We start from the raw sequence: 25676 nt of genomic DNA, 5'->3' as shown, positions 1-25676 counted from the left end.
CTGTGGCATTTCTGTCTTTTCCTACCTTTTTCTATGTTTGTTGTCTATATTTGTTTATATAAAATAAAGTATATTAATTAATCAAAAATAGAAAAGACAGTAACAGAGATAGTTTGCCTTTGCATAGCAACTCTGGACTTCCTTGGTGGTCATGAAGCCACTATATGAAACCAGATAATGTCTCCTGGAGTTCTCCCAGAAAGCCTCTATGGCATTACAGCCCACTGAGGCCTCTCTTCTCCACTTTTCCTAGGCACAGCCCAAAATATCCAGGAATTCCTCAAAACAGAATTGGCACTCCTAATAGGACCTGAGTGCTGCCAGGATCCGGCTGGGGCTGGAGATCTTGCAGAATTACAACTGCTCTCCAGAGTGCATAATTTATTATTTGTTTTTTAAAAACCATTTATTCCCCTTCTCCTGGAAAAAATGACTGCCTTGGAAGGTGAACTGTGTGACATTAGACCTCACCAAAGTCCCTCCTTTTAACAACCCCACTCTCCCAGGCTCCAGCCTCAAATCCTCAGATATTTCCAAATCTAGAGTTGGCAACCCCAAGGGTTTTTTTAAAAAAAGAAGCCCAGCAGGAACTCATTTGCATATTAGGCTACACCCCTGGTGTCACATTGTTCCACATGGGGCTTTTTGTAGAAAAAGCCCAGCAGGAACTCATTTGCATATTAGGCCACACCCCTGATGTCACCATTGTTCCACACAGGGCGTTTGTAGAAGAAGCCCAGCAGGAACTCATTTGCATATTAGGCTACATCCCCTGATGTCACCATTGTTCTACACAGGGCTTTTTTTGTAGAAGAAGCCCAGCAGGAACTCGTTTACATATTAGGCTACACCCCCTGATGTCACCATTGTTCTACACAGGGCTTTTTGTGGAAGAAGCCCAGCAGGAACTCATTTGCATATTAGGCCACACACCCTGATGTAACCATTTTTCCACACAGTAGGAACTCATTTGCATATTAGGCCACACACCCTGACTCCAAGCCAGCCTTAACTGTGTTCCTACGAGTTGCTGCTTTTTTTAAAAAAGCCCTCTGCAATCCTATCTAAGCAATCCCTGCATCACTGTGAGATAGACTAGGCCCAGGCCAAACTTCCTCCCCTCCATTTCCTGTACTACTTCAACTACATCTTCTAGCAGGTAGCACTACCAGTTCTGTTTAGTACTATATCTAAGGACACAGCATAATTTCATGAGAAAATGGCCTTGGGCTGGATATGCCACATTTATAGTTTTCCATATTTGGGGAGGTTTTGTTTCTTTTTTAAGTATTATAAATTGATTCAATGCTAATGATCCAGTGCTAGTCTTGTCCTCTGTAAACTGGACTGATTCTTTTAAAATGTTTTCTTCAAATTTCTTTACAGGCTGGAGAGACCATCCTCTCCAGCAACTGTTCAGAGAAGTGTACCTGTCACCCCTCAAGCCAACTCATCTGTCAGAAGACCAGCTGTGGCGTGGGAGAGATCTGTGCCCTCGCTGGCAAAGTGCGCAGCTGTATCAAGCTGGAAGGTCAATGCTCGCTCACACCCGGAGCCTGGCTCACCTCTTTTGATGGTGCCAGAGGCAAACTCCTCTCCATGGGGGTCTACAAGCTAGCCTCCTATTGCGATGAGAACTCCCCCTCCTGGTTCAAGGTGGTGGTGGATGTCAGTGAATGCAACGAGGACAGTGTGCCAGGTGGCACCGCCATCTATGTCTTCTTCCGGGAAGCGTTCATCACAGTGACCAACCACATGGAGACTTGGGTAAGGAGAACTGAGGAGTGAACATGGAAAGATGTCAGCAGATACTCTTTCTCGGCCAGGACTCATTTTGGGCAGGAGCAGAGCTCCAGAACCTCTAAATTTTATTGCTCTTTCTTTCTTACTCCCACCCCCCAAAGGCAACATCAGGGGGAAACCTTGGCCTCTATGCCCTGTTGTTGGACCTCCAGGAGAACTGGTTGACCACTGTGTGGGAAAGGATGCTGGACTAGATGGACCACTTGTATGATCCATCAAGATTCTTCTTCTGTCCTGGCACAGCACGAACCACAAAGCGAACCACATTTTCTCAGTTTGTGCCTATCCCTACTTATTTCCTTTCAAAAAAATAAAACCAGCCTTTTAAAAGCCAAACATATAAAACAGATATGATCTGCTCTTGTACATTACACATATATTTTCATATTCCAGACACTGCCTAATTCCATGCTGGGAATTACTAGGAAGGGAATTGAAAACAAATCAGCCAGTATCATAATGCCCCTGTATAAATCGATGGTGCGGTCTCATTTGGAGTACTGTGTGCAGTTCTGGTCGCCGCACCTCAAAAAGGATATTATAGCATTGGAGAAAGTCCAGAGAAGGGCAACTAGAATGATTAAAGGGCTGGAGCACTTTCCCTATGAAGAAAGGTTGAAACGCTTAGGGCTCTTTAGCTTGGAGAAACGGTGACTGTGGGGTGACATGATAGAGGTTTACAAGATAATGCATGGGATGGAGAAAGTAGAGAAAGAAGTACTTTTCTCCCTTTCTCACAATACAAGAACTCGTGGGCATTCGATGAAATTGCTGAGCAGACAGGTTAAAACGGATAAAAGGAAGTACTTCTTCACCCAAAGGGTGATTAACATGTGGAATTCACTGCCACAGGAGGTGGTGGCGGCCACAAGTATAGCCACCTTCAAGAAGGGTTTAGATAAAAAATATGGAGCACAGGTCCATCAGTGGCTATTAGCCACAGTGTATGTGTGTATATAAAATGTTTTGCCACTGTGTGACACAGAGTGTTGGACTTGATGGGCCGTTGGCCTGATCCAACATGGCTTCTCTTATGTTCTTATGCCTATTATTAACAAATGAATGAATAATGTTCTCCCTACTGAAACATGTTTGAACAGCAGCAACGATTTTCTATTATAAGCATAGGATGCCATATTTTCTGGAACCAATCTTTTACCCATGGTGCCCTTCTGGTTTCCACAACCCCACCCCTGCCTTCCAGACTGGAGCAATAATCATGAGTGGTCTTGTTTCAACCTGCATTCTGGCATCCAAATGGCAATTCTCTTGACCAATCAGCATGTCAGATCCCTGCCCAAAAGCAACATCTGATGTGAACCCACCTCTTTGATCCAACCCTCTTAAGACTGTGCACATCTCCGCCAGTAGCTGTCTTGTTTTCAGTCACTATTGTGCTGCAACCACTCAATCCCATAATCAGGAATTTTTTTTGTAGAAAAATCCCAACAAGAACTCATTAGCACAGTAGGCCACACCCCTGATATCACCATTGTTTCACACAGGGCTGTTTTTGGTAGGAAAAGCACAGCAGGAGCTCATTTGCATATTAGGCCACACCCTCTGGCACCAAGCCAGCTGGAACTGCATTCCTGTGCGTTCCTGCTCAAAAAATCGCCCTGCCTATAATTATCCTAGAGCACAGGTCAGCCACCTTTTCTTTAATGAGAGCTGAGTAACAAAAGATATCTAAAACTGCTCCTCCATCCCCAGGATGCTACCAAATTTTGTTCTGTCCTAGAAACAAGACATGGAAGAACACCAGAAAATGCACTAGGGAGAGCACTAAAATGAAGCTATCTGTTACACTGTCAGAACTGGCAGAACTTCAAGAAAAGCCCAAGACTTAGTTGCAAGTATAGGCATTTATTAGAGAACTCCAGAGCTTGAGGTGCAGAATAACACTGATAACAACAGCCAGTATTCGATACACTTTATGTGATTCTGTTGACAACAATAAAACAATCGTTCACACGGGTGGAGACAACAGTCTGTTTCTCAGGGTTTGTTATCAGGCAGGGAGGATGGAATCCCACTGGGAAAGTGCGGGCCGGCCTGCTTCAAAGGCCATCTGCAGATGTTGACCCTGGGCTATCTGTTACACCTCGGTGATCACAGTTTGTTTGAAATGCACAGGCACACACAACATGGGGACTGGTTAGTATTTTGGGCAAGCTGCTTGGGTTAGTATTTGTTTTCAATATGGAGTCGGTTAGGCTAACAGCGTATAGGAAAGTTACAAGTTCTGACATACACAGCAGAGGAAAATCTTATAGAATAATAGCTTTAGCCTATAGCAGATTTTTTTCATGAACTTTTTTGTGGTCTTCTAGAGAATGCATGAGCTATTCTACAGCAACCAGTGAGCTCACAAGCTCCCAGAATAAGATCCCTGAACTAGAGAATAGGATGCTTGGTTCCCAGTGTCTCTCTGGCTTCTCCTCTTCTTTTCTGGGAAGTGGGAAGCAGATGTTGGACAGCTGGAATTCAGCCTCACTCTGCTTCATGCTGCTTTCCTTGCCTTTCAGGTCAACGGGCTTCTAGTGCAGCTCCCACTGAATGTCTCTGAAGCCATATCCATCACCCAGTCTCAAGACACCATTGTCATCCACCAGAGGTCCAGGATGCAAATCTTTTTCAGTCCCAACGGCAAAGTATTGGTGAGAGTCAATGACAGCCTAGCAGGAAAGATGTGTGCTCCTTGTGGGAACTTCAACAGAGACATCACTGATGACTTCAGGCTACCCAGTGGTCAGATCGCAGGTGACGTTGCAGAGGTCATGGATGCCTGGAAGGCCAGAGACTTCTCAGAGTGGTAAGTAGTGAAGATGTCTATAGTCAGTTTTCAGGTCAAGGTCTCTCAAATCAACTGCTCCCTGGTCCCTTCAACTGGAGATGGCAGGGATTGAACCTGGTATCTTCTGTGCACAAAGCAGATGCTGTACCACTGATCCATGACCTCTCCCCAAACTCACTAGCCTTTCTTGCTGAACAAGATGAAGTTGCAGTCACTTTCTGCAAGCATTGAGCAATTATCAACAACTGTTCTCTTCCCCCAACTTCATACTTGGGGAAAAAAAATACAGGGGTTCAACTGCAGCATTTGTTGAGAACGGGGTGATAAAGGCATTGGGCTGCCAAATAACCCCTTGATTGTCTACCCTGTGTTTCTCTCTTCTGTGCTTACCTTCACAGTTATTAACAATCAGAAAGCCAGATACTTCTTAAAATTGGTAAGTAATTCTTCAGATTGCTACAGTTTTTATAAGACCATGTCTTGACATGATTCCCACCATAAGGGCAACCTCTGAGATAATTCCCATCACAGGACACCCACACCATCCTATGTAGCCGTACCTTTACATTGATCCCACTGCTGATATCAAATTGTACTCAGCTTCTCTGTGATGAGCTCAGCAGCATATGCAGTGATTCCGCTGGACTAGATGGACCACTTGTATGAAGTCACACTAAGGATATGGGCAGGCACTTAAAAGCATTTCAAAGAGATTCATACATAAATGATAGCAGGGTTTCCAAGATGTCTGCAAAATAGCATGAGAAAATAGAACGAGATTCAGGCCCATCAGAGCAGGGATAAGGGGTAGCTGCACAATTTCATCTTAATACAAATACCTAGTGATATTTCTTCTACAAAACATTTGCAAACATAGCACTCAATTCCCGCAAACTCACTGTGAATTTTAAACTCTGGGGTAAGCCTTTCAATGCATATTCATTCCAAAGAATCTCTCACAATATTTTATCTGATGCCTCAGAGCAAGTTTCCCATGTTGCTTTGGAGAAAAAATATGCTAAAGGCCCAGCCAACTCCATGTTGGTAAATTCTTGGAGGTTTGCCGGCAAATCCTAGAGCGGGTGGGATTTGGGGAGGGGAGGGACTAAGTGTGGATGTGATGTTATAGAGACCACCCTCTGAAGCTGCCGTATTCTTCAGAGAACTCCAGTCCCACCTGAACACTGGCACTCATAAGGATGTCCAGTGTGACTGAAGTTGATCTTGGGGGCCTTAGAAAGGTGCTAATTTGTCAAAATGCTGGAGACCATTCAAAATTGCAGGGCTGGATCTAGGGAGGGGGCAGAGGGGGGTGCCTGCCCCAGGCGCTGACCGAGGGGGGGGTGCCAAATTGGGTATGGAGTCCATTGTATTCTATGGGACCATAAGACAGAATGGCCCATAAGAGGGCACCATTTTTAAATTTTGCCCCCCCCCCCCTCAAAAAACATGTAGATCCGGTCCTGCAAAAGTGTTAAACTTTGGACCAGATGCTAGAGCCAGAAAGAGCCTTTTTTGACCTTCCATATTGTGCTGCTACTTAAACATGCACACACACTAAGGTATCACATGAGGGGAAGGGTACCTGTGTGTGTCAATTACAACACAAATCTCATCCATATGCAGAGGTCTGCAACCCCTGATGAATAAAGAGGCAAACAACATAAAAAATCATGATCCCCCACAAAAAAAAATGTGATTCATAAAAGTACTGGAAAGCCCATTTGCCTTACTGAAATTAGAGAAGTTAATATTATTAAGAAATGTCATGGCTGAAGAATCCAGTTTCCACAGCCCAAACACTCGTTTCTGAGATCTCACAATAAAACATACATATACACAGGAGAGCTCTGCATGATTGTGCACTGGGATAAATCTGTGAATGGTTCACATGTGGATTTCTGGCAATATTTTTTTCTTTCATTTCCCTCTCCAAATAAGAGAATTAAACTTTTCCTCTGCTTGCTTCTGCCCCTTAGGGAACGTCACTCTTCTCCCTGTAAGAACATTTATTTCCCCTAACTTTCTAGCACATTTTGCTCTACAGCCGCTGACCAATTCCCCACTAGCCTTATGCCACTCTCACACTCCTCTTCTCTGTGGGGCTTCTGTCAGATTTCACACAATCTGCCCCCAGGCTGCAACTAGCTTCGCGTTTTCTAAAAAACAGAAACTGGTTTTTAGAGGATCTTGTTTGCTGCACAAATGAGGCAGAGCGAGTTGCAGCCCCAGGGCAGATAGTGTGAAATCCAACGGAGGCCCCACAGAGAAGAGGAGCATGAGAGCAGCATAAGGCTAGAGGGAAATCGGTCTCTCCCTGGTAAAAAGCCAGCGCCCCTTTACGGTCCCCTTTTAGAACCTTCCTGATAGGAAGTTGCTTCACTTCCTGCCTTCAGCTGGTCACACTTGCCCTTAGTGTCCTGCAGCTTGTTAGCATCATGCCCATTCTGGCTTCTAATACTTTAAGTCGTCCCCCTAGGAATTACCACGATCTCCTGTAGTGCATGCTTGCTCGCTTTTGCATAAAATAGCCAAAAGATCAGACACCAATAGATCTTTATTCTGTTGACAGATTGCAGTAATTTGACAGAATTCATGCTGGGTTTTTCCTCCCCAACGTATACTCTGAATTCTTTCCGCACAAGTAAATATAAGATATATTTAATTTTGCTTGTGTGTTTAAGTACAGTCAAATAGCTTCTAATTTATGGCAACTCAATGAATTAATGACCCCACACACACACACACTGACAGCCTATTGTTAACGTAAATATTAGCTGTAAGCAGGGGTCTTTTGTGGAAAAAAATAGGTGGTGGAGCTCATTAGCATAACATTAGCATATGCCACCACCACCCTGCCAAAAGCAACCCAATGCAAGAAAGGAGAGCCCCAGGCAAGCAAGGCCTACTTGGGCTGGCTAGAGAGCTAGTCTGCCCAAGCAGGCCTCACTCACCTGGGGCTCTTCTGGGCCATCCCTCCCCACAGTCAAAAGGCCAGCAAGCACTCGTCTCCCAAAATCACATAAGAAATGGAGAAAGGGTTTCTCCAGGGGTTAATGAGTGCTGCTGGGGGCATGGCAAAGCTTTCTGGCTGCCCACTCTCCTAACCCAGGGATTGTTATGCAGCTGCACCTACTATTCAATGGACAAGGTAGGTGGGGAAGAGGAGGGGGAACCATCAGAAAAGTTCAGGAGCTGTGCTCCTGTGAGCTCCTGCTGAATCTGAGGCCTGGCTGTAAGATTCCTTTTCAAGAATTAAAAGGCACCAACCGCTCTGATCCCGGTTTCTCCTGCAGCAGCCATCTCCACACTCTCTCCCAAGAAAACAATTGAGTCCCACAGCATTTTTAAGACCAACATAGTTTTGTTCAAGGTATAAGTTTTCATATGCACGCACACTTCTTCAAAGTGCCGAAAGCTTACACCTTAAATAAAACTTTTCTGGTCTTAAACTCAAATTTCGTTCTGTTGTTTCAGACCGATGCTGCTACCCACCTGAGTCTGCCTGATTATGTGCTCCGCAATGCAACTAGTCATTCAGAGTGTAGCAGCGCCATCTGTTGAAACTCCGGGGCTATTGTAGCTCAATGCTTCCACAGGGTGGTGCAATGTTCAAGAAATAGAGCCTTTTGGAAGAACATTCTTGATTTCAGCTCCCCGTGTAAAAATGGCAGGATGTTCAGAAATAATAATAATAATAAGACATTTATTTATAATAAGATTTATATTCTGCCCTCCTCTCAGAGAGGCTCACAATCTCTTTTACCTTCCTCCCCCACAACAGACACCCTGTGAGGCAGGTGGGGCTGAGAGAGCTCTCCCAGAAGTTACCCTTTCAAGGACAAGCTCTGTGATAGCTGTGGCTGACCCAAGGCCATTCCAGCAGGTGCAAGTGGAGGAGTGGGCAATCAAACCCGGTTCTCCCAGATAAGAGTCCACACACTTAACCACTACATCAATCAAGCTCAAATGACAGCTTCAACATAACACTCCCATTTTTTCTTTCCCTTAGCCATTTCTGAACCAACTGGAACCACCACTTGAACCTCACAAGCATCTTTGGAGGAGACACCTGGTAAAAATTTAGGCCACAGCCAGGAATGTGAAGAAATGCATGGTCATGTCAAAATATGGCCTTGTGCTAAATTAATGGGGTGGATCAATCAATGGTTATGAGTGATTATTCCTAAGAATGGAACTTCCATGTTCAGAGGCAGTGTGCCTGCATGTACCAGATACAGTGGGGAAAAAGCAGGGATGATTATAACCTTCACGCCCTGCTTGAAAGGCACTCACCAATATCCCGTTGACCCGAGGGTGTCAGTGCGCCAGGGCAGATGGACCCTTGATCTGACCCAGCAAAGTTCCATTGATGTCATTTCTATTGAGTGTGTCCCAATGATTTGTGAATTTTGAAGGGGATCCGGCTCCCTTGGTGCCTTGTAAATTGCAACGTGTTCTGCGGTTTAAAAAAAAATGTCAAAAGGCATTGCACTCTAAACAGCAGCTGTAAATGTCAGCAGACTTAGGGATGAAGAAGTAAACTCTTTGAAAACCTTGTGATGTTTTGTGTGAATTCCTTTGCTTGCCTGCCTCAGAGCAAGGTGCATGCAATGCGAAACATCTCTCAAAATTGATTGGGTGAGGATTGAGCCTGTTGCTGGGATCAGATTTCTGCTCAGAATGGGGGGATCCTGTTTTTCACAACACAAGGTGGTTTGGAAGTGGGCATGTGAGGATGGAAGCATGAGTGATGTGAACACCCACATTTTTGCCACTTAGGTGTGAGAGGTGGAGAGGGTTTCCTGACTCTCCCCTGTGCTGTGGCTCCTATATTTGTTTGTTGTTGTTGTTGTTTAATATAGGACTGAAGTGCAATCCTAAACAGAGTTACACCCTGACCCTTCGAAATCCACCAAAGTCAATGGGCTTGTAGAAAAAGCCCAGCAGGAACTCAGTTGCATATTAAGCCATGCCCCCTGATTCCAAGCCAGCTTGAACTGTGTTTCTGTGCATTCCTGTTTTAAAAGCTCTGGATGGGTTAATTCTGTTTAGGATGGTGCTTGCCAGTCACAGATCTCCCACAGTCAGGTTAAACTGGGTCCTGAGTTTCACATTTATCAGACCTCCACTGTTTCCCCACATCTCATTCCATAACATCATTGGCTGTTGGAGGGGAAAATGCTCAGTGTTTTGATATAGGGACACTCAGATAGAGCTGCCAAGCTCCCGCCCGGGAAGGTGAATCCCCTTCCCTGGAGGGCCCCAACCCACTGGCAGGGAGCAGGCTGCTGGGGGAATCCCCATCCCTGAAGAGCCCCATTGGCACATGCCATCCCTGGTGTGATGACATCACCCAGAAGTGACATCATTGTGCCAGGGACACTCTAGGACTCATGCTAAAAACTCTATGGTACCATAGAGTTTTGCCACGAATCCTAGAGATTTCCGGAGTTTTATTGCAAGTTCTAGAGCAGCCTCGGCACAATGTCCAAGGCGTGATGATGTCACTTCTGGGTGTCATTACAGTGGCGGAGGGACTTGGCAACTCTAGGACAGCGGCTTTCGGTTCCTGAATATTATTGGGGAGAGGGGAATTGACACAGGGAGTGATTAAAATGTGAATTCACTGCCAGAGGATGTAGGGATGATCACAGAAGTAAATAGCTTTAAAAAAGGGATTAGATAGATTTATGGAGGATAAATCTATCAGTGACTACTAGCCCTGGTGACTGAGGCAAATGTCCATATTCAAGAGCATTGAACCTCTGAATTCCAAAGCTAGGAGGCAACATCAGGGAAAGGTTTTGGCTCTACACCTTGTTGTTGGCTGTCCAGAGGAACTGGTTGGCCACTGTGAGAGATAGGATACTGTACTAGATGGACCATTGGTCTGATCCAACAAGACTTATTATGTTCTTATTTTCAGCAGCATCCCCTATGTGTGCTCAGCAAGGAACAATCGACTTCCCCTCTACTGCTTTCTTGTTCAAGAGACAGAACTGGGTTATTTGGATGTTGTTTTCTAAGGGGAAACCTTAAGTCATCCAGGAGTCTCAGAAGTGCCAGTGCCTTTCCCTCTTCCCTTCACTATGCAGATAAAAGTAAATGGTTGATTTAGTTTGGGGCACATTGATCTGTATGTAATATCTCCTCTGTGGTCTTCTCCTGTGCTCCATTTTCTACAGTGCCATCAAACTGGGATAGACTGCGGCTAAGTGGCAAAGCACCTGCTTGGATTGCAGAAGATCACTGGTTCAATCCCAACCCCTTCTAGTAAAAGGACAGTAGGTATCAGGAAGTTCTGCCTGAGATCCTGGAGTACCAATTGCGGGGACAGTGATGTACTCAGTCATCCAATGGTCTTATTTGGTACAAAGCACAGGGCTTATTTTTGTAAAAAAGAGCTCAGCAGGAACTCATTTGGATATTAGGCCACACCCTTGATAGCACCATAGTTTCACAAAGGATTTTTGTAGGAAAAAAGCCCAGCAGGAACTCATTTGCATATTAGGGCACACCCCCTGATGGCACCATTGTTTCACAAAGGGTTTTTTGTAGGAAAAGCCCAGCAGGAACTCATTTGCATATTAGGCCATACCTCTGATGCCAAGCCAGCTTAAAAAAAAAGAAAGTCCTGACAAAGCACAGTAATACATATAAGGCTCTTCCCTGATTAAGTTTTCCATCTGAGCTCTGCCACTGAACCATAGCCCCTCATCAAGGTAAAGACTGTCTACTCAGACTGGCAGCATCATTCCAGAGTCTGGTCTTTTGAAACCTGCTTCCTGATCCTTAACTGTAGATGCTGGGATTGAACTTGGGACCTCCGGCATGCTGAGCAGATGCTCTGCCTCTAAGCCACAAACCTTCTTCGGCTTTTAGAATGAGACAGCTGGCTGCAGGGTGCTAAACTGTGTGCCATAACAATTGGCTGGAAGGAAATCCTGTTTCCTAAGGAGGCTTTTTAAAGACAATTCCGCTTCTTTTGATAAAGCCTGATTTCAGAAGGAAGAATCACAAATGCTTCAGGCCAAGGACTCAGGAACAGCGGTAACATTTTCCAATATGCAGGTTCTTTATTGACATTTATCGCATGATTGCATGGCATAACATTCTTTGTTTGTACAACAGAGTGTTGAGGCTGTGTAGGTGCGAAGCTGTATCATGGGAAGTGGCTGTGATTGATGGTCACGGATGTAGCTGGAGGCGCTGGTTGCACGGTCCCTTGCGGTTATCACTCACTAGCAGAGAAACAGAACAACGTTTGAGTCCAGTCTGCATGCACACTTCTTCAGATACATTGAAACAGACTTCCTCAAGCATTACGTATAGGTAGAAGAGAGGGTGAATTGTCAGGAAGGGGTAATTAGAGTCAAGATGCATAAGTAACTGAGCAATAAGAATAGCTAAGATTGGATTAACGCAGTTGGTAAGACTTGGGGGTAGTAGCAAATTAGCATGCAGATAATAAGAGTTAACAAACAGATGTGAGAAGTTATGTTTGAGAAACAGATCATTAGAGGGCCTCTGTGAATCCAAGCTGCAGTTGCTCTAGAAGGCAATTTCTAGACAGCCCAATATGGTTAAACTGGCGGAAAAACACTCCAGGAACTTTTTCTCATGCCTGCAAAGCAGCATAGAGGGGATTTTATGCTCTCTCTGCTCTCAAAGATGTAAAAATGCTTTAGGGTAGAGATTTTGGATGCTGTGAGATCAAAGACTGATCTTCAGCCCTAAGAGCAGCAACAAAAGAAACTCAACTAGGGTTGCCATTTGCCAACTCCGGGTTCAGATACTCTTGGGCCGTTTTCCCACTTAGCGTTTGCTCCCCTTATTCCCCGGCGCAATTATCTCCGGATCATTTTTCTCGTTTTCCCACTAGTGACTCTTTGCGGAGTCGCCTTCCCTGAAGCCCCGGCTCAAATCGTTTTCCCACTGGCATCGGCTTGAGTTCGATGCCCTGTCAATCATTTTTTTTTTAAGCACAAGTCTGGTTGCGTAATGACGTACTAACGTACTAATGTACTAACGTAACATCGAGCTGTTCCCTCCCCTTCATTTCGTGGACAAACCGCATCACGTGTGCTGCTGCTGCTCATGGATTGGCTGCAGCTGTAGAGTCCTCCACAGTCCTTTATGTATTAACAGAAGCATTCCTTGCACTATATTCCCCCCCCCCAAATTCTGAATTTGCGAAATATCGCAATAACGAAGAGAGAGAAATCGAGGGGTTTGTGTGTGTGTGTGTGTGTGGCAGCTTCTTCCCTTCGCTCCCTCCCGGGTGGCGAAGCTGGGATTTCCTCCGCTCTCTTTCCCCTCTCCGGCTGGCGCTTGCAACGGGGGACCTGACTGATTCCTGCTGCCAGAGCTCCCCCCCCCGCCCCATTCTCTCCTTCCCCTTCTGTGGCGGGTGTGAAGAGCGAGCTCCGTCTATTTTCTAACCGAGCGGAATGTAGCCAGGGCGATTTTGTGCCCTGGTGGCACAGCTGAGGGAGGCATTCCGTTTTTAACACACACACATGAACGCTTTGGCCTGCACCGGCACTAGATTCCCCCCCCCCCAACAATGGAGAAGCGCCGCCGCCGCCAAATGTCTCTGGGCGGCTGGGCTCCCTTTGCCAAGGCGGCGGCGGCAGCGGGAAGCCGGCGGGGTCAAGCGGGGCGCAAATGGAAGTGAAGTGGGGGGGTTTGAGCTGGGGAGAGTCGAAGCTGCCGGGGCCCCTCCGCCGGCCTGCTGAAACCGCCTCCTTCCCGCTTGCCCTCCCCAAACTAGACCCGAAATGAACTGGCTGGAAAAGGCCTGCTGGGGGGGCTGCCGCGGTCCCCCCACCGGGGCCCCTAAAGGGAGAAGAGGCAGGGGATAACGCAACAGCGAAATAACGCAACTATTCCAGGAGGGTTTTTTTTTTTTCCTTTGTTAATTTCGAAATATCGCTATTACGCAAAACTGTGAAGTTTAAAAAAAAAATGGCCGCGCCGGCACTTCGGGGAAGCGCCGCGAAAGGCTGATGATTGGCCAAGGGGGTGGATGGGGTGGGAGGACGGCAAGGGAGAGGGTGCCGCCCACAAAGCAGTCGATCCGGCGTGGATGGATTTCCCACAGCAAACTCCGCTGAGTGGATCCGGAGTGGATCCGGAGGTTTTCGGAAACTCCGGCAAAGTGCTGAAAAACATACTCCGGCGTAAAATCCCTGTAGCGCCGGAGCAAACCGCAGCGCCGGAGCAAGATGTGCGAAATCCAAGAGAAGATCCGGAGGTAAATGGGGCGCTACGACGGAGCAAACGCTAGTGCGAAAACGGCCTTGGAGATCTGTGAGTTAAGTTTGGGAGGGTGGGGTTTGGGGAGTATAATGCCATAGAGTCCACCCTCCAACACAACCATTCTCTTCAAGGGAGCCAATCTCTGTTGTCTGGAGATCTGTTGTGATTCCAAAAGATCTCAAGGCCTCATCTGGAGGCTGGCCACCCTACTCCAAACTCCATGTGACTCTGGGATCTGTGATTGGATCTCCAAACATACAGAAAGCAACTGAAGAAAGGAGTTACAGATTTAGGGCTATAGGGCAGCAGGCAAAGTGAGGTTAATGTGTTGTCCCCACCCCATTTTCCTTACCAGAAATCTCTCCTGCATTGAGCTGTTTAAGACTCAATGCAGAAAAAGACTAACGTGGTATGGGCACCTCTCTCTCTCTCTCTCTCTCATTCTCACTGTAAGCCTGGCCACCTGGGGTAACCATTTTTTAACCAGGGAAGTAGCACAAGGTGTCACCCTAATCCATACCCTGCACATGGAATTAGACAGAACATCTGCAAATAGAGTCTCAAATTCCCCAGCATCACATCCTTCAGTGGCAAGCATCGGGATGAGAAAGGGACTGGTCAGCTTTCACTTTCAAACCAGGCATAAAGGTAAAGCTAGTTCTCTTTTCCCAAGAGGACCAGAACTTTTGTCAGGTATTCCCATCTGCCATTACACATCTAAGGCAGTTTCAAAGCTGTTCTGCCAAGGAACTGTGGGAAATCTAGTTCTGGGGAGGAGCGTGGGATCTCTCACAAAGTGATCCGTCACAAAACTACAGTTCCCAGACCTCTTTGGGATAAGACCCATTGAAGATAGATTAGTTTTTCTTTTCTATTAGTTTGCATTTGTAACGTGACTTAAGAACAACCTTTACTTTATCACTCCAAAAATAGCTAGGAGGGACAGACGAAAGCTTCAGGATTGTCGCTAAATCACTCACCAGCCGCAGAAGTCTCTGGCTTTCCAGGCGTCAATCACCTCATCAATGTTCCCCACAATTTTCCCATTGGGTAGCCTCAGGTCGTCTTCGCTATCCCCGTTGAAATTTCCACAGGATGCGCACAGCTTGCCTTCCAGGCTGGCCTTGACCTTCACTGTCACTTCCCCTCTGAGGCCAAAGAGTACCTGAAGGGCTGTGCCCTGACTGATCGTAATGACATCCTCAGACAGGCGAACAGACACCGCTTCAGAGACAGTCACAGGGAGCTGCACTGGTTGTCCATTCACCTGGAACACACAGGAAGGGGAGCGGGGAGCAGGAAACCTTATCAGAATCACTTCACGAATCCATGCTAACACGCTTGGAACAACCTGTTACAATCAATGCGGGCTTTCTTTTTGTTTCAATGAAGGCTTAAGGTTTCTAGTCCATGTTCGTGTTTGTGAGGCAGAAAAGAACTGTAGGCAGTAAGATATGTTGCTGTGGACTTAACAGTGGAGTCTAGCATCAAAAAACAAGTATAGCGGCTGATTCTGTCATTACAACAATGTGCAATAACATGAGCCATGTTTCTATCCTAAGTGTTGGAAGTGGAATATTGTATACTGTGTCCTTCCACAGACTTCAGAGTCAGCACCACAGATTTAGACAGAGGGGGTCTCCTTCCCCTCCTCTTTCCTTCCTGTCATCTGATCCTATCCCTTTGAAGTAGAATGTTATTCTTAGGGAATTCTAGCAGGAGCTCCTTTGCATATTAGGCCACAAACCCCTGATGTAGCCAATCCTTCAAGAGCTTACAGGGAGGTGTGGCCTAATATGCAAAGGAGCTCCTGCCAGAATTCCACCCCTGCTTAGGGACAAGACTTCCTTCTGTTCTCTCTCTCTCTCACACAAACACACAAAGAAAGGGCACGCTCTCCATCTTTGGCACCATGGATGCAGGAGATGCATTCAGAATCTGCATTCATCCTAGCTAGTTAAATGAGATTCTATCCCTATCTCTCACCTAAATTATCCGACAATGGAGTTCCCTTAATAAAGGACCCTTATTAGTTTGAAACTGACAAAAGGCTCAATCTATCTTTGTATCTTTCTTAGCACACACAGTATAGAGAAGCTGCTGCTGTGTGTAAGCCTTATGCACCCTGCTGCCTAATAGAGATTCTCAGGGCTTTTTTGTAGAAAAAGCCCAGCAGGGACATGTTTGCATATTAGGCCACACCCCCTGATGTCACCATTGTTTCCCACAGAGATTTTTCTGTAGAAAAAGCCCAGCAGGAACTCATTTGCATAATCAGCCTCACCCCCTGGTGCCAAGCCAGCCAGAACTGCGTTCCTGTGTGTTCCTGCTAAAAAAAAAAAGCCCTGGAGATTCCTTGCTATGCCATACCAATGAATCTAACCCTGATCTCAACTGGCTTTCATTTGCTTGTTTACTTTATTCTTATACCCCTTTTTCACACTGCTTGAAATTGTGTACTATAAAACAAGTTAATTATACACTGTGGCAGAAAGCGCCATCAAGTCACAGTTGAATTATGGCAACCCTGTAGAGTTTTCAAGGCATGAGACGAACAGAGGTGGTATGCCATTGCCTGCCTCTGTGTAGCAGCCCAACACTTCCTTGGTGGACTCAGGGCAGGCCCCGTCACTAGGCAAACTAGGCAACTGCCTAGGGCGCTGGCCTTTTGGGTGTGCCAAATTGGGCTCCTCCATGTGACTTGGAGATGTTATCAGTGCGGGGGGGGGGGACGTGTCAAAAGTTAGCCTTGCCTAGGGTGCCAGGCAGTCTAGGGCTGGCCCTGAGTGGTCTCTCATCTAAGGAATAACCAGGGCTGACCCTGCTTGGCTTCTGAGATCTCCCAAGAGCAGGCCACTCTGGGCCATCCAAGTCAGGGCTTGGTGGTGGAAAATGCCATCGAATTGCAAGCTAACATGGCAACGCAAAGCATAAGCAGCCCTGGACTTCCTCGGTGGTCTCCCATCCAAGTTCTGACCACAGCCAGCCATGCTTAGTTTCCAAGATCTGACAAAATCAGGGCAGCCTGGAACATCCAGGGAAGAGCTAATTATATATATCTTAAGTCAGGATGTCAAACCCGCAGCCAGGAGGCCGAATCAGGCCCCCGGAGGGGTTCTATCAGGCCCACAAGCATCTCACTGTTGTTTGCTTCCTTCTCCCTCTCTTGCTTCCTTCTGCATCACAACTTGCTTTGCCAGGCTTGCTCAATTGCACAGGAGCTACAGAGCAAAGTGCCTCCCTCGGGGAGGAAGTGGGGAAAGGAGAACTTGCTTTGTCAGGCTCTCTCAATTGCACAGCAGAGCTACTGAGCCAAGCCTCTCTTCCTTCTGTTGACTGAGGCTCAACAAGTCAGTAGGTAGATTAGGATGAGTGTGTGTTTTTCTCTGTGTTCTTTATAAAGTTTATATCTCCCCTGCCTGGCATTACATTTTATGACACACACGACCCTGATCGACAAGGTGAAGATCCGGCCCTCGTAACAAATGAGTTTGACACCCCTGCCGTAAGTAATTATCTCCTTCCCCTCCCCAGTATTAGTCCCAATTGCTGGATCCAAGCCAGGTCTTTCAAAAATTCTCCCTTGCTTCTTGCCCTTGTGTATGTGATCTGCACATTCTCTATTGAAATGACAGACTCAGTGATTACTTCTGCTGTAGCACCGTATCTATGTATGTCCCTGCACAGGGAATTTTCAGGTGCTGATTTGATATACCTCTGCCCAGATCAAAAGATTTGTTCACTGAGAACTCCAAGGTCAGAAACCAAACCCAAATGTTGGAGGGTTGAAGTAAAATTGAACCAGAGGGAAGACATTAGATCGGTGAAGTCATGTAGGCTAGGTGAGATGAGCTATGACTTGATACCAGAACTAAACGATCTGGATCAAGCCATGACCAGCTGCAGAGCAAAGATACTAAGAAGTCAAGTTTCACTGGAAAATTCCATCTTTAAGTTCTAGTTGTGCATGCTTATCTGGGTGTAGGGTTGCCAGCTCTGGGTTGGGAAATATCTGGACATTTGGGGGTGGGGCCTGAGGAGGGCAAAGTTTGGGAAAAGGAGGGACTTCACGCCATAGGATCTATCTTCCAAATTGACCATTTTCTCCAGGTGAACTGATCCCTGTTGCCTGGAGATCACTTGCAATAGTGGGAAATCTCCATCCAACACCTAGAGGTTGGCAACCATGACTGGAGAACTGTAAATGTACTTGAGAGACAACCCCCCCCACACACACACACACACATCAGATTCTGCTTTTGCTGACTCCTGTGATCATATGATAAAGAATTCAACAGTTTTGGAAAGTAGGTCCAGGGCCTTTTCAATTGTGGCCCCGTGCTGGTGGAATGAGCTCCCTGAAGACATCAGAGCCCTGAGGGATCTTTTATGATTCCGTAGGGCTTGCAGATGGAGCTCTTCCACCAGGCCTTTGACTGATGTTGTGCCCATAAATTTAACAACGGCTGCCTGTGCCTGGTGCCCTGTGCATCTGGAAACCTAGACTTCAGAATCCCACCTAGCATTGACTGGATTGCCTATCTGTAACAGCAATCATGGACTGCTGCATCCCACCATCGTATGTATAGCACTTTATGATGTCTTATTGTTTTATGGGAAATTTATGCCAGTCTGGCTTGCGTAAACCGCCCTGAGCCTGCCTTGGCAAAGAGGGTGGGGTATAAATCGAATGAATGAATGAATGAATGAGTGAGTGAGTGAGTGTTTTTGTGTTTTTCATTGACTGGGACAAATGTGGTTACAGCTGACTCCAGCCCATTCTGAAAAGCAGTAAGCAATGCATCCAATAGGCTTTACTCATGCTCCCTCTGGCTCTGTCTGCTCTGACCCACAAGGTAAAACAGGACATACTGAGGCAGGTCCCTTACCCAAGCCTCCTTGTACTTGTTGATAGTAATGAAGGTCTCTCGGAAGAAAACGTAGACAGCTGCACCGGCCATCCCCTCTCTGTCGCTGCAAGACTTGACGTCCACTATCACCCGGAACCAGGAACGGTCTGCGCTGTTGCAGAGGGAGGCCACTTCATAGGCCCCCACGTACAGTATTTCTCCTGAGGCACCATCGAAGGAGGTGAGCTGGCCTCCTACAGCGAGTGTACACTGGGCCTCCTGCTTCACACAGCTGCGCACACCGTTCTTAAGGCTGCAGGTCTCCCCCGTCTTGCAGCTGAGCTTTGCACAGGTGAGACGGCCTGAGGCATGGCAGGTACATTTCTCTGAGCAGTCCTCGGAGATGAGACTTTCTTCAGCCTACGGGGAGATGGCCAAACAAACAAGTTCATGAATCGCACCAATCCCAAATGGAATATTTTTAAAAAAGACGGAGTTCATGAAAACAGGAACCTTGCTCCACGGAAAACCCCAATTTTTCAAACTTAGTGTCTTATGTTTTTCAAGAGGCATTTCCACCTAACCAAATCTAGAAGTGTTTCTTTCTTGAAATAATGACTCGAGCAAATCATTAGGCATAATTTTCTTCACCAGTTAGGGAAATGACAAAAATCAAAGAAGCTTTAGAAAAGTTTCAGAAGAAGGGTTCAGATATTTAGAGAGCCAGTCTGGTTCGGATCGTCACTCCTCCACGGAAGCTGACTGGGTGACCTTGGGCCGGTCACACGCTCTCAGCCTAACCTACCTCACAGGGTTATAGGGAGGATGAAATGGAGAAAACTATATATGCTCCTTTGGGTTCCCACTGGGGAAAAAGGTGAGCTATAAATGAACAATATAATAATCTATATTTATTATTATTTAATTCAGTTATACCCAACCTTTCTCCCCAAACCCAAGGTGGCTTTCATCATTCCCTTCTCCTTCTTTGTATCCTCAGAGCAGCCCTGTCAGGGAAGTTCAGCTGAGAGTGTGTGACCGGCCCAAGGTCACCCCACCAGCATCCATGAGAGAGTGGGGATAAGAACATAAGAGAAGCCATGTTAGATCAGGCCAATGGCCCATCCAGTCCAACACTTTGTGTCACACAGTGGCAAAATTTATATATATATGGCTATGCTTGTGGTCGCCATCACCTCCTGTGGCAGTGAATTCCACATGTTAATCACCCTTTGGGTGAAGAAGTACTTCCTTTTTTCCGTTTTAACCTGTCTGCTCAGCAATTTCATCGAATGCCCATGAGTTCTTGTATTGTGAGAAAGGGAGAAAAGTACTTCTTTCTCTACTTTCTCCATCCCATGCATTATCTTGTATCATGTCACCCCACAGTCGCCGTTTCTCCAAGCTAAAGAGTCCCAAGCGTTTCAACCTTTCTTCATAGGGAAAGTGTTCCAGCCCTTTAATCATTCTAGTTGCCCTTTTCTGGACTTTCTCCAATGCTATAATATCCTTTTTGAGGTGCGGCGACCAGAACTACACACAGTGCTCCAAATGAGACCGCACCATCGATTTATACAGGGGCATTATGATACTGGCTGATTTGTTTTCAATTCCCTTCCTAATAATTCCCAGCATGGCATTGGCCTTTTTTATTGCAAACGTACACTGTCTTGACATTTTCAGTGATTTATCTACCACGACCCCAAGATCTCTCTCTTGGTCAGTCTCTGTCACTTCACACCCCATCAACTTGTATTTGTAGCTGGGATTCTTGGCCCCATTGTGCATTACTTTGCACTTGGACACATTGAACCGCATCTGCCACGTTGACGCCCACTCACCCAGCATAAACAGATCCCTTTGGAGTTCCTCACAATCCTCTCTGGTTCTCACCACTCTGAACAATTTAGTGTCATCCGCAAACTTGGCCACTTCACTGCTCATTCCCAACTCTAAATCATTTATGAACAAGTTAAAGAGCATGAGACCCAGTACCGAGCCCTGCGGCACCCCACTGCTTACCATCCTCCACTGCGAAGACTGCCCATTTATACTCACTCTCTGCTTCCTATTACTCAGCCAGTTTTTGATCCACAAGAGGACCTGTCCTTTTACTCCATGACTCTCAAGCTTTCTAAGGAGCTTTCTAAGGATTTGAACTTGAGTCTCCCAGATTACATCTGACATTCTAAAAAACGCACCATGCAGTTCTCCCAGGTGTGCTAGTTGTCTCCCAGCAAGGAAAAGCATGTTCCAAAGCAGTACTTCCCCCAGGCAGTCTGAAAGGCTGCACCTTACTCCATTGGCCTAAGAGTCTACTATCTCATTCTGCTGTATGCACAGACCAGGCACGCAAAATCTGAAACCCACCTTGATGTAGTGCCCATTATGCACACAGCCACACCTCTCCATGGGTGCACATGTTTCCCCATCGGACAGGTAGCCGACATCACACTGGCAGCCTTCAAAGCATTTCTTGGTGCACAAGGATGGAGCAGCAGACAGACCAGCACAGGTGAGATCGCAGGACCTGGTGCATGACTCGTAGTGGCTGTTGGCTGGGCAGGAAAGAGCTGAAGGCAGAAGGGAAATGAATAGTTAAGGCTGCCAACAGGCTAAGCTTGGCAGCTGAGGTGGGCAACCCCTGGAAGCTCTTGTGGTAGGGCTAGGCATTGCATGATGCCACAATGTCACTCCAGTCGAAGGAGGAGGAAGAGATTGGCTTTACACCCTGCCCTTTACTTGGAGTCTCAGAGCAGCTTACAGTCTCCTTCCCTTCCTCTCTCCACAACATATAGATCCAGGTGTTGGTCTGAAGCAGTAGAACAAAGCAGGAGTCAAGGAGCACCTTTAAGGCCAACAAACTTTTATTCAGAATGTAAGCTATCATGTGCATGCACACTTCCTCGTCTGAAGAAGCATGCATGCACACGAAAGCTTACAGTCTGAATAAAAGTTTGTTGGTCTTAAAGGTGCTACTTGACTCCTGCTTTGTTCTCTCCACAACAGACACCCTGTGAGGTAGGTGAGGCCGAGAGAGCTCTGAGAAAACTCCTCTTAAGACAACAACTCTGAGAGAATCAAGGCTGACCCAATGTCTCTCATCAGATGCATGTGGAGGACTGGGGAATCAAACCCAGTTGTCCAGATTTGAGTTGTCTACTCTTAACCATTACACCAAACTGGCTCTTCAGGAGAACTCTAGGCCTCACCCTGGGGTTGACAACCCTACTCTCAAAGCCAGAAATCTCTGACATATGGCTCAGAGCACAAACAGGCCCATATTTTTCACTTACGGCAGAAGGAAGGTGTTCTCCAAGCCTCGACCTTCACTCCTGCTGCTTGGCACACGGTCGCATAAGCTTGAAGGCTCTGGCAGAGGATTTCTTTTGCCCCACCGGCCGCACACATGCCGTACAGACAGAGATCAAAATAGCTCGCAGCCCTCACTACAGAGTGGCAGTCTCTGAAAGGGCCCTGTTTAGCTAGAATCAGGCCACAGGAGCTCTCCGCCTGGTACGGGCTGGTCTTGATCAAGGAGCAATCAGGGCAATTCTGCCTGCAGCTGTCCGAACAAGCGGCATTCTGGACAGGCACCTTCCAGGACACCCCAAATTCTGTCACGTTCTGAGTCATTTTCTCATTGGGCAGTTGGAATTCGTCACTCTTGTCACCATTGAAGTTGCCGCACAAGCCACACATATGTCCTCGGTACGAGGTGGGAACAGATACCAGAACATAATAGGAGGGATCGTAGAGGACCTTCAGGCCGATATTGGTCTGGAGCACGATATTCTTCCCTTCTTGATTCACCCAAACTTTTCTCCGCCCTATCACCAGCGGCAGAGCAAAGATCTCTCCATTCACCTGTGCCAACAGAAGAGGGGGGTGGGAATCTATGAGCCAGATAGGGTTGGTTGCTACCTGTGGGTTGGGAAATACCTGGCCATTGGAGGGGTGGAGTCTGAGGAGGGTGGGGTTTAGGGAGGGGAGAGACTTCAGTGTGGTACAATGCCATAGAGTCCACCCCCCAAGCAGCCATTTCCTTCAGGGAAACTCATCGCTGTTGTCTGGACATTAGTTGTAACCCTATGAGATCTTCAGCCACCACCCGGAGGCTGGCAACTGCAGGGACACCTGAAGATAGCTTCACCTCCAACATGGAAGCATAAGTGAGGAAAACAAAGGCAGCCAATGTCCTCTCTCTAGGCTAGGGTTGCCAACTCTGGGGTGGAAAGTTCCTGCAGATTTGGAGATGAAGCTTGGGAGGGACTTCCATGGGGTACAATGTCATCCATTCTACCCTCCAAAGCAGCCCTATTTTCCATGGACCTGATCTCTGACCCCTGGAGATCAAGTGTAAGTCCAGATCTCCAAGCCACACGCATCTCCCCTATTTCTCTTTCTTTCATTGCACCTGAGGAAATGAGAGCTGACTCACAACATCTCATCCTGTTAAAGGTGTCACTGGACTTTCCCTCAGTTTATAAGTAAGGAGGAAGTGAAGCAGTGCTGAAGAAGAAATATAGGGAGGGGAGTTCATGGGAAAAGTTGAAACAGGAAAAAGGACCCACCTGAACCTTCCCATTCATTCCCTTCACAAGGCTGACGGTGTAACCATGAATGGTGACCACAACTTCCTTGGTCCCCCCTTGCTCGTTCTCCACCACCACTGAAAACTGTGCAAGGCCAGGATCTTGGCTGCAGACTTTGGCCAAGATGTAAGTACAAGAACCTGGGAAGTTGATGATCTGGCTATCGAATGTCAGGTAGTGGGACCCTCCGGACACGCTGCATTTGCCACAGCCAATGGGGTGGCAGCCCTGGACACCGTCGTGCACTCTGCACTCCTCGTCATCCCCACAGGAGACTCTCTGGCACTCCACGACTCCGTTATCCATGCAGCGGCATCTCTCCCGGCAGGAGGGACTGGGGAAGAAAGCGTCTCCCTTCTTGTAGTACCTGCCTTGATGCACGCATCCGCACTCCCCAATGGGGACGCACTGATCTCCGCTCAGCACAAAGCCGGCGTTGCAGTAGCAGCCTTCTTTGCAAGAGATCTGACACCCATCAGGAGCCGAGAGGCCATGGCAGGTTGTGGGGCACCCGTTTCCACAGAGGTCGTAGTGAGAATTACGGGGGCAGGAAAGGCCTGAAAAAGGAACACAAAAGAGATCGTGTGAAGAACCAGGAGAGAAAAGCAACTGTGGATCAGTCTCAAGCTCAGCGAGGATCTCAGCAGGGCTGGGATCAGGATTTGTGCACGCTTTGGTTTTGCACTACAGGTTGAAAAGTAGACATGACTTCCCCATTAATGCTCTTGTACGGTCTGGTTTTGACAGCTGGGTCCTTTCTTGTGTGGCTACATAGGACTGGGGAGCTAGGGTTGCCAGCTTCCAGGTGGCACTTGGAGACCTCCCACTATTACAATAAGGGCTTTCAAAAAAAAAAAAGTAGGAATGCCCAGGAACACAGTTCTGGCTGGCTTGGTGTCAGGGGCGTGGCCTAATATGCAAATGAGTTCCTGCTGGGCTTTTTCTACAAAAAAAACCTGATTACAATTGATTTCCGGATGAACAAGATCAGCTTCCCAGGAGAAAGTGGCTGCTTTGGAGGGTGGATTCTATGGCACTACACCCTGCTGAGGTTCCTCCATTCCCCAAATCCCACCCTCTCCAGGCTGCAGCCCCCAAGTCTCCAGGTATTTCCCAACCCAGAGCTGGCACAAACCATCCTCAACCATGAGGCTCCTTCTGTGTTCTTCAGTCAGCCATTCTCCTTTGTAGGGTTGTTGCAGGGTCAGAATCAAAAAACCTATATGCTAACGTGAGCTCCTAGAGCAGGGTTTCCCAAACTTTTCTTTCCCGTGGCCCGGTTATTTTTACACTTCTCCTTCGTGACCCACTAAAATTTGGGGGTGGAGCCAGGAGACTTTGGGAGTGGAGCCAGGAGACAGGAATTATGTCATTTCCTGTGGTGTCAAGGGCCAAGTGATGTCACTTCTGGGGCACACCGAACCAAAACTCCACCTTTTCCTGTGATGTCACTTCCAGAATGTCCACCAGTGGGGCCAGGGCACTAGAAGCCCTCCCACTGTTGCTTCCCCCCCTCCCAGCAGAAAGAATACAGACAGAGCATCACTTGCAGGGAAAGAAAGAAAGAAGGGGGGGGGGAGAATAAAAGCCTTCCTCACCATCAGATGACCTCAGCCAGCAACAGTTCTATTCAGGGGTCGTTTGGTTACAAAAAAATAGCTACTGGAATGCCCACTTCCCGCCCCTCCCAGCTGAAAAAAACACACACCCTTCTTTGCCACCCAGAAATCTCCGGGGAAATCTCCCCAAAAGAACATACTGCAAGGCACAGAAAAGCTCATACCTTGAAGAACACTTCATGGGTCTAAAGTGCCAGTGGACGCCAGCTTTTCTTTCAAACACTGGGAGCGGGGGAGAAGGAAGGAGAGGCAGCCCAACTCCTCTCTGCACAACACAGAGAAGGGGGAAGGAAGCCAAACAGAGCTCAGACTTTGCAGCCTATGTCAGTCTTCAGGGCTAGCTTTTCTCTGCACAACAGAAAGATGGGGGAAGGAAGGAAGCCAAACGGAGCTCAGGCTTTGCAGCCTGTGTCACTCTTCAAGGCTAGCTTTTTCTCTGCACAACAGAGAGATGGGGGAAGGAAGGAAGCCAAATGGAGAGCAGGCTTTGCAGCCTGTGTCAGTCTTCAAGGCTAGCATTTCTCTGCACAACAGAGAGATGGGGGAAGGAAGGAAGGAAGCAGAGCTTTGCTGGGGGTGGAGCTATCTTTTCTGGGGGCGGGGCTAGCTTTGACTTTTCTTGTGACCCGGTAGTGAGGCTTCCATGGCCCGGTACTGGGTCACAACCCTGCAAATGGGAAACACTGTCCTAGAAGAAAGAGCAGGATGCTTTAAAGTATGGATTATGTGAGTTGCTTTCTTTCTGTCT

The 25676-nt window shown here is 47.2% G+C and overlaps 2 protein-coding genes and 1 long non-coding RNA gene across 3 annotated transcripts in view; 1 reads left to right on the top strand and 2 right to left on the bottom strand.

Annotated features, from left to right (window-relative positions):
* Nucleotides 1-5094, top strand: part of LOC132586467 (IgGFc-binding protein-like) — a 32512-nt gene extending 27418 nt beyond the window's left edge. Inside the window, exons 11-13 of the mRNA XM_060258556.1 lie at nt 1387-1767; nt 4332-4618; nt 4999-5094. Of these exons, the coding sequence (XP_060114539.1) occupies nt 1387-1767; nt 4332-4618; nt 4999-5005 (675 nt within the window). The 3' untranslated portion in view covers nt 5006-5094. The remainder of the gene's footprint in view (nt 1-1386; nt 1768-4331; nt 4619-4998) is intronic.
* Nucleotides 5095-11657: 6563 nt separating this feature from the next.
* Nucleotides 11658-15090, bottom strand: LOC132586495 (uncharacterized). The gene is made up of 2 exons (XR_009556363.1): nt 14845-15090; nt 11658-11844 (listed from the first exon to the last, which is right to left on the bottom strand). It is a non-coding gene; the product is annotated as an uncharacterized LOC132586495 (long non-coding RNA).
* Nucleotides 15091-18678: 3588 nt separating this feature from the next.
* The window catches only part of FCGBP (Fc gamma binding protein), a 43867-nt gene continuing 36869 nt past the window's right edge, over nt 18679-25676 (bottom strand). The window contains exons 15-18 of the mRNA XM_060257640.1: nt 23289-23866; nt 22011-22581; nt 21085-21287; nt 18679-19134 (exon numbers count right to left, since the gene is read on the bottom strand). Coding sequence (XP_060113623.1) covers nt 18679-19134; nt 21085-21287; nt 22011-22581; nt 23289-23866 — 1808 coding nt within the window. The remainder of the gene's footprint in view (nt 19135-21084; nt 21288-22010; nt 22582-23288; nt 23867-25676) is intronic.

This window comes from Heteronotia binoei, chromosome 17 (assembly GCF_032191835.1).
Source record: "Heteronotia binoei isolate CCM8104 ecotype False Entrance Well chromosome 17, APGP_CSIRO_Hbin_v1, whole genome shotgun sequence".
In the NCBI taxonomy this organism is placed as follows: Eukaryota; Metazoa; Chordata; class Lepidosauria; order Squamata; family Gekkonidae; genus Heteronotia; species Heteronotia binoei.
This window is presented reverse-complemented; position numbering and strand designations above follow the sequence as displayed.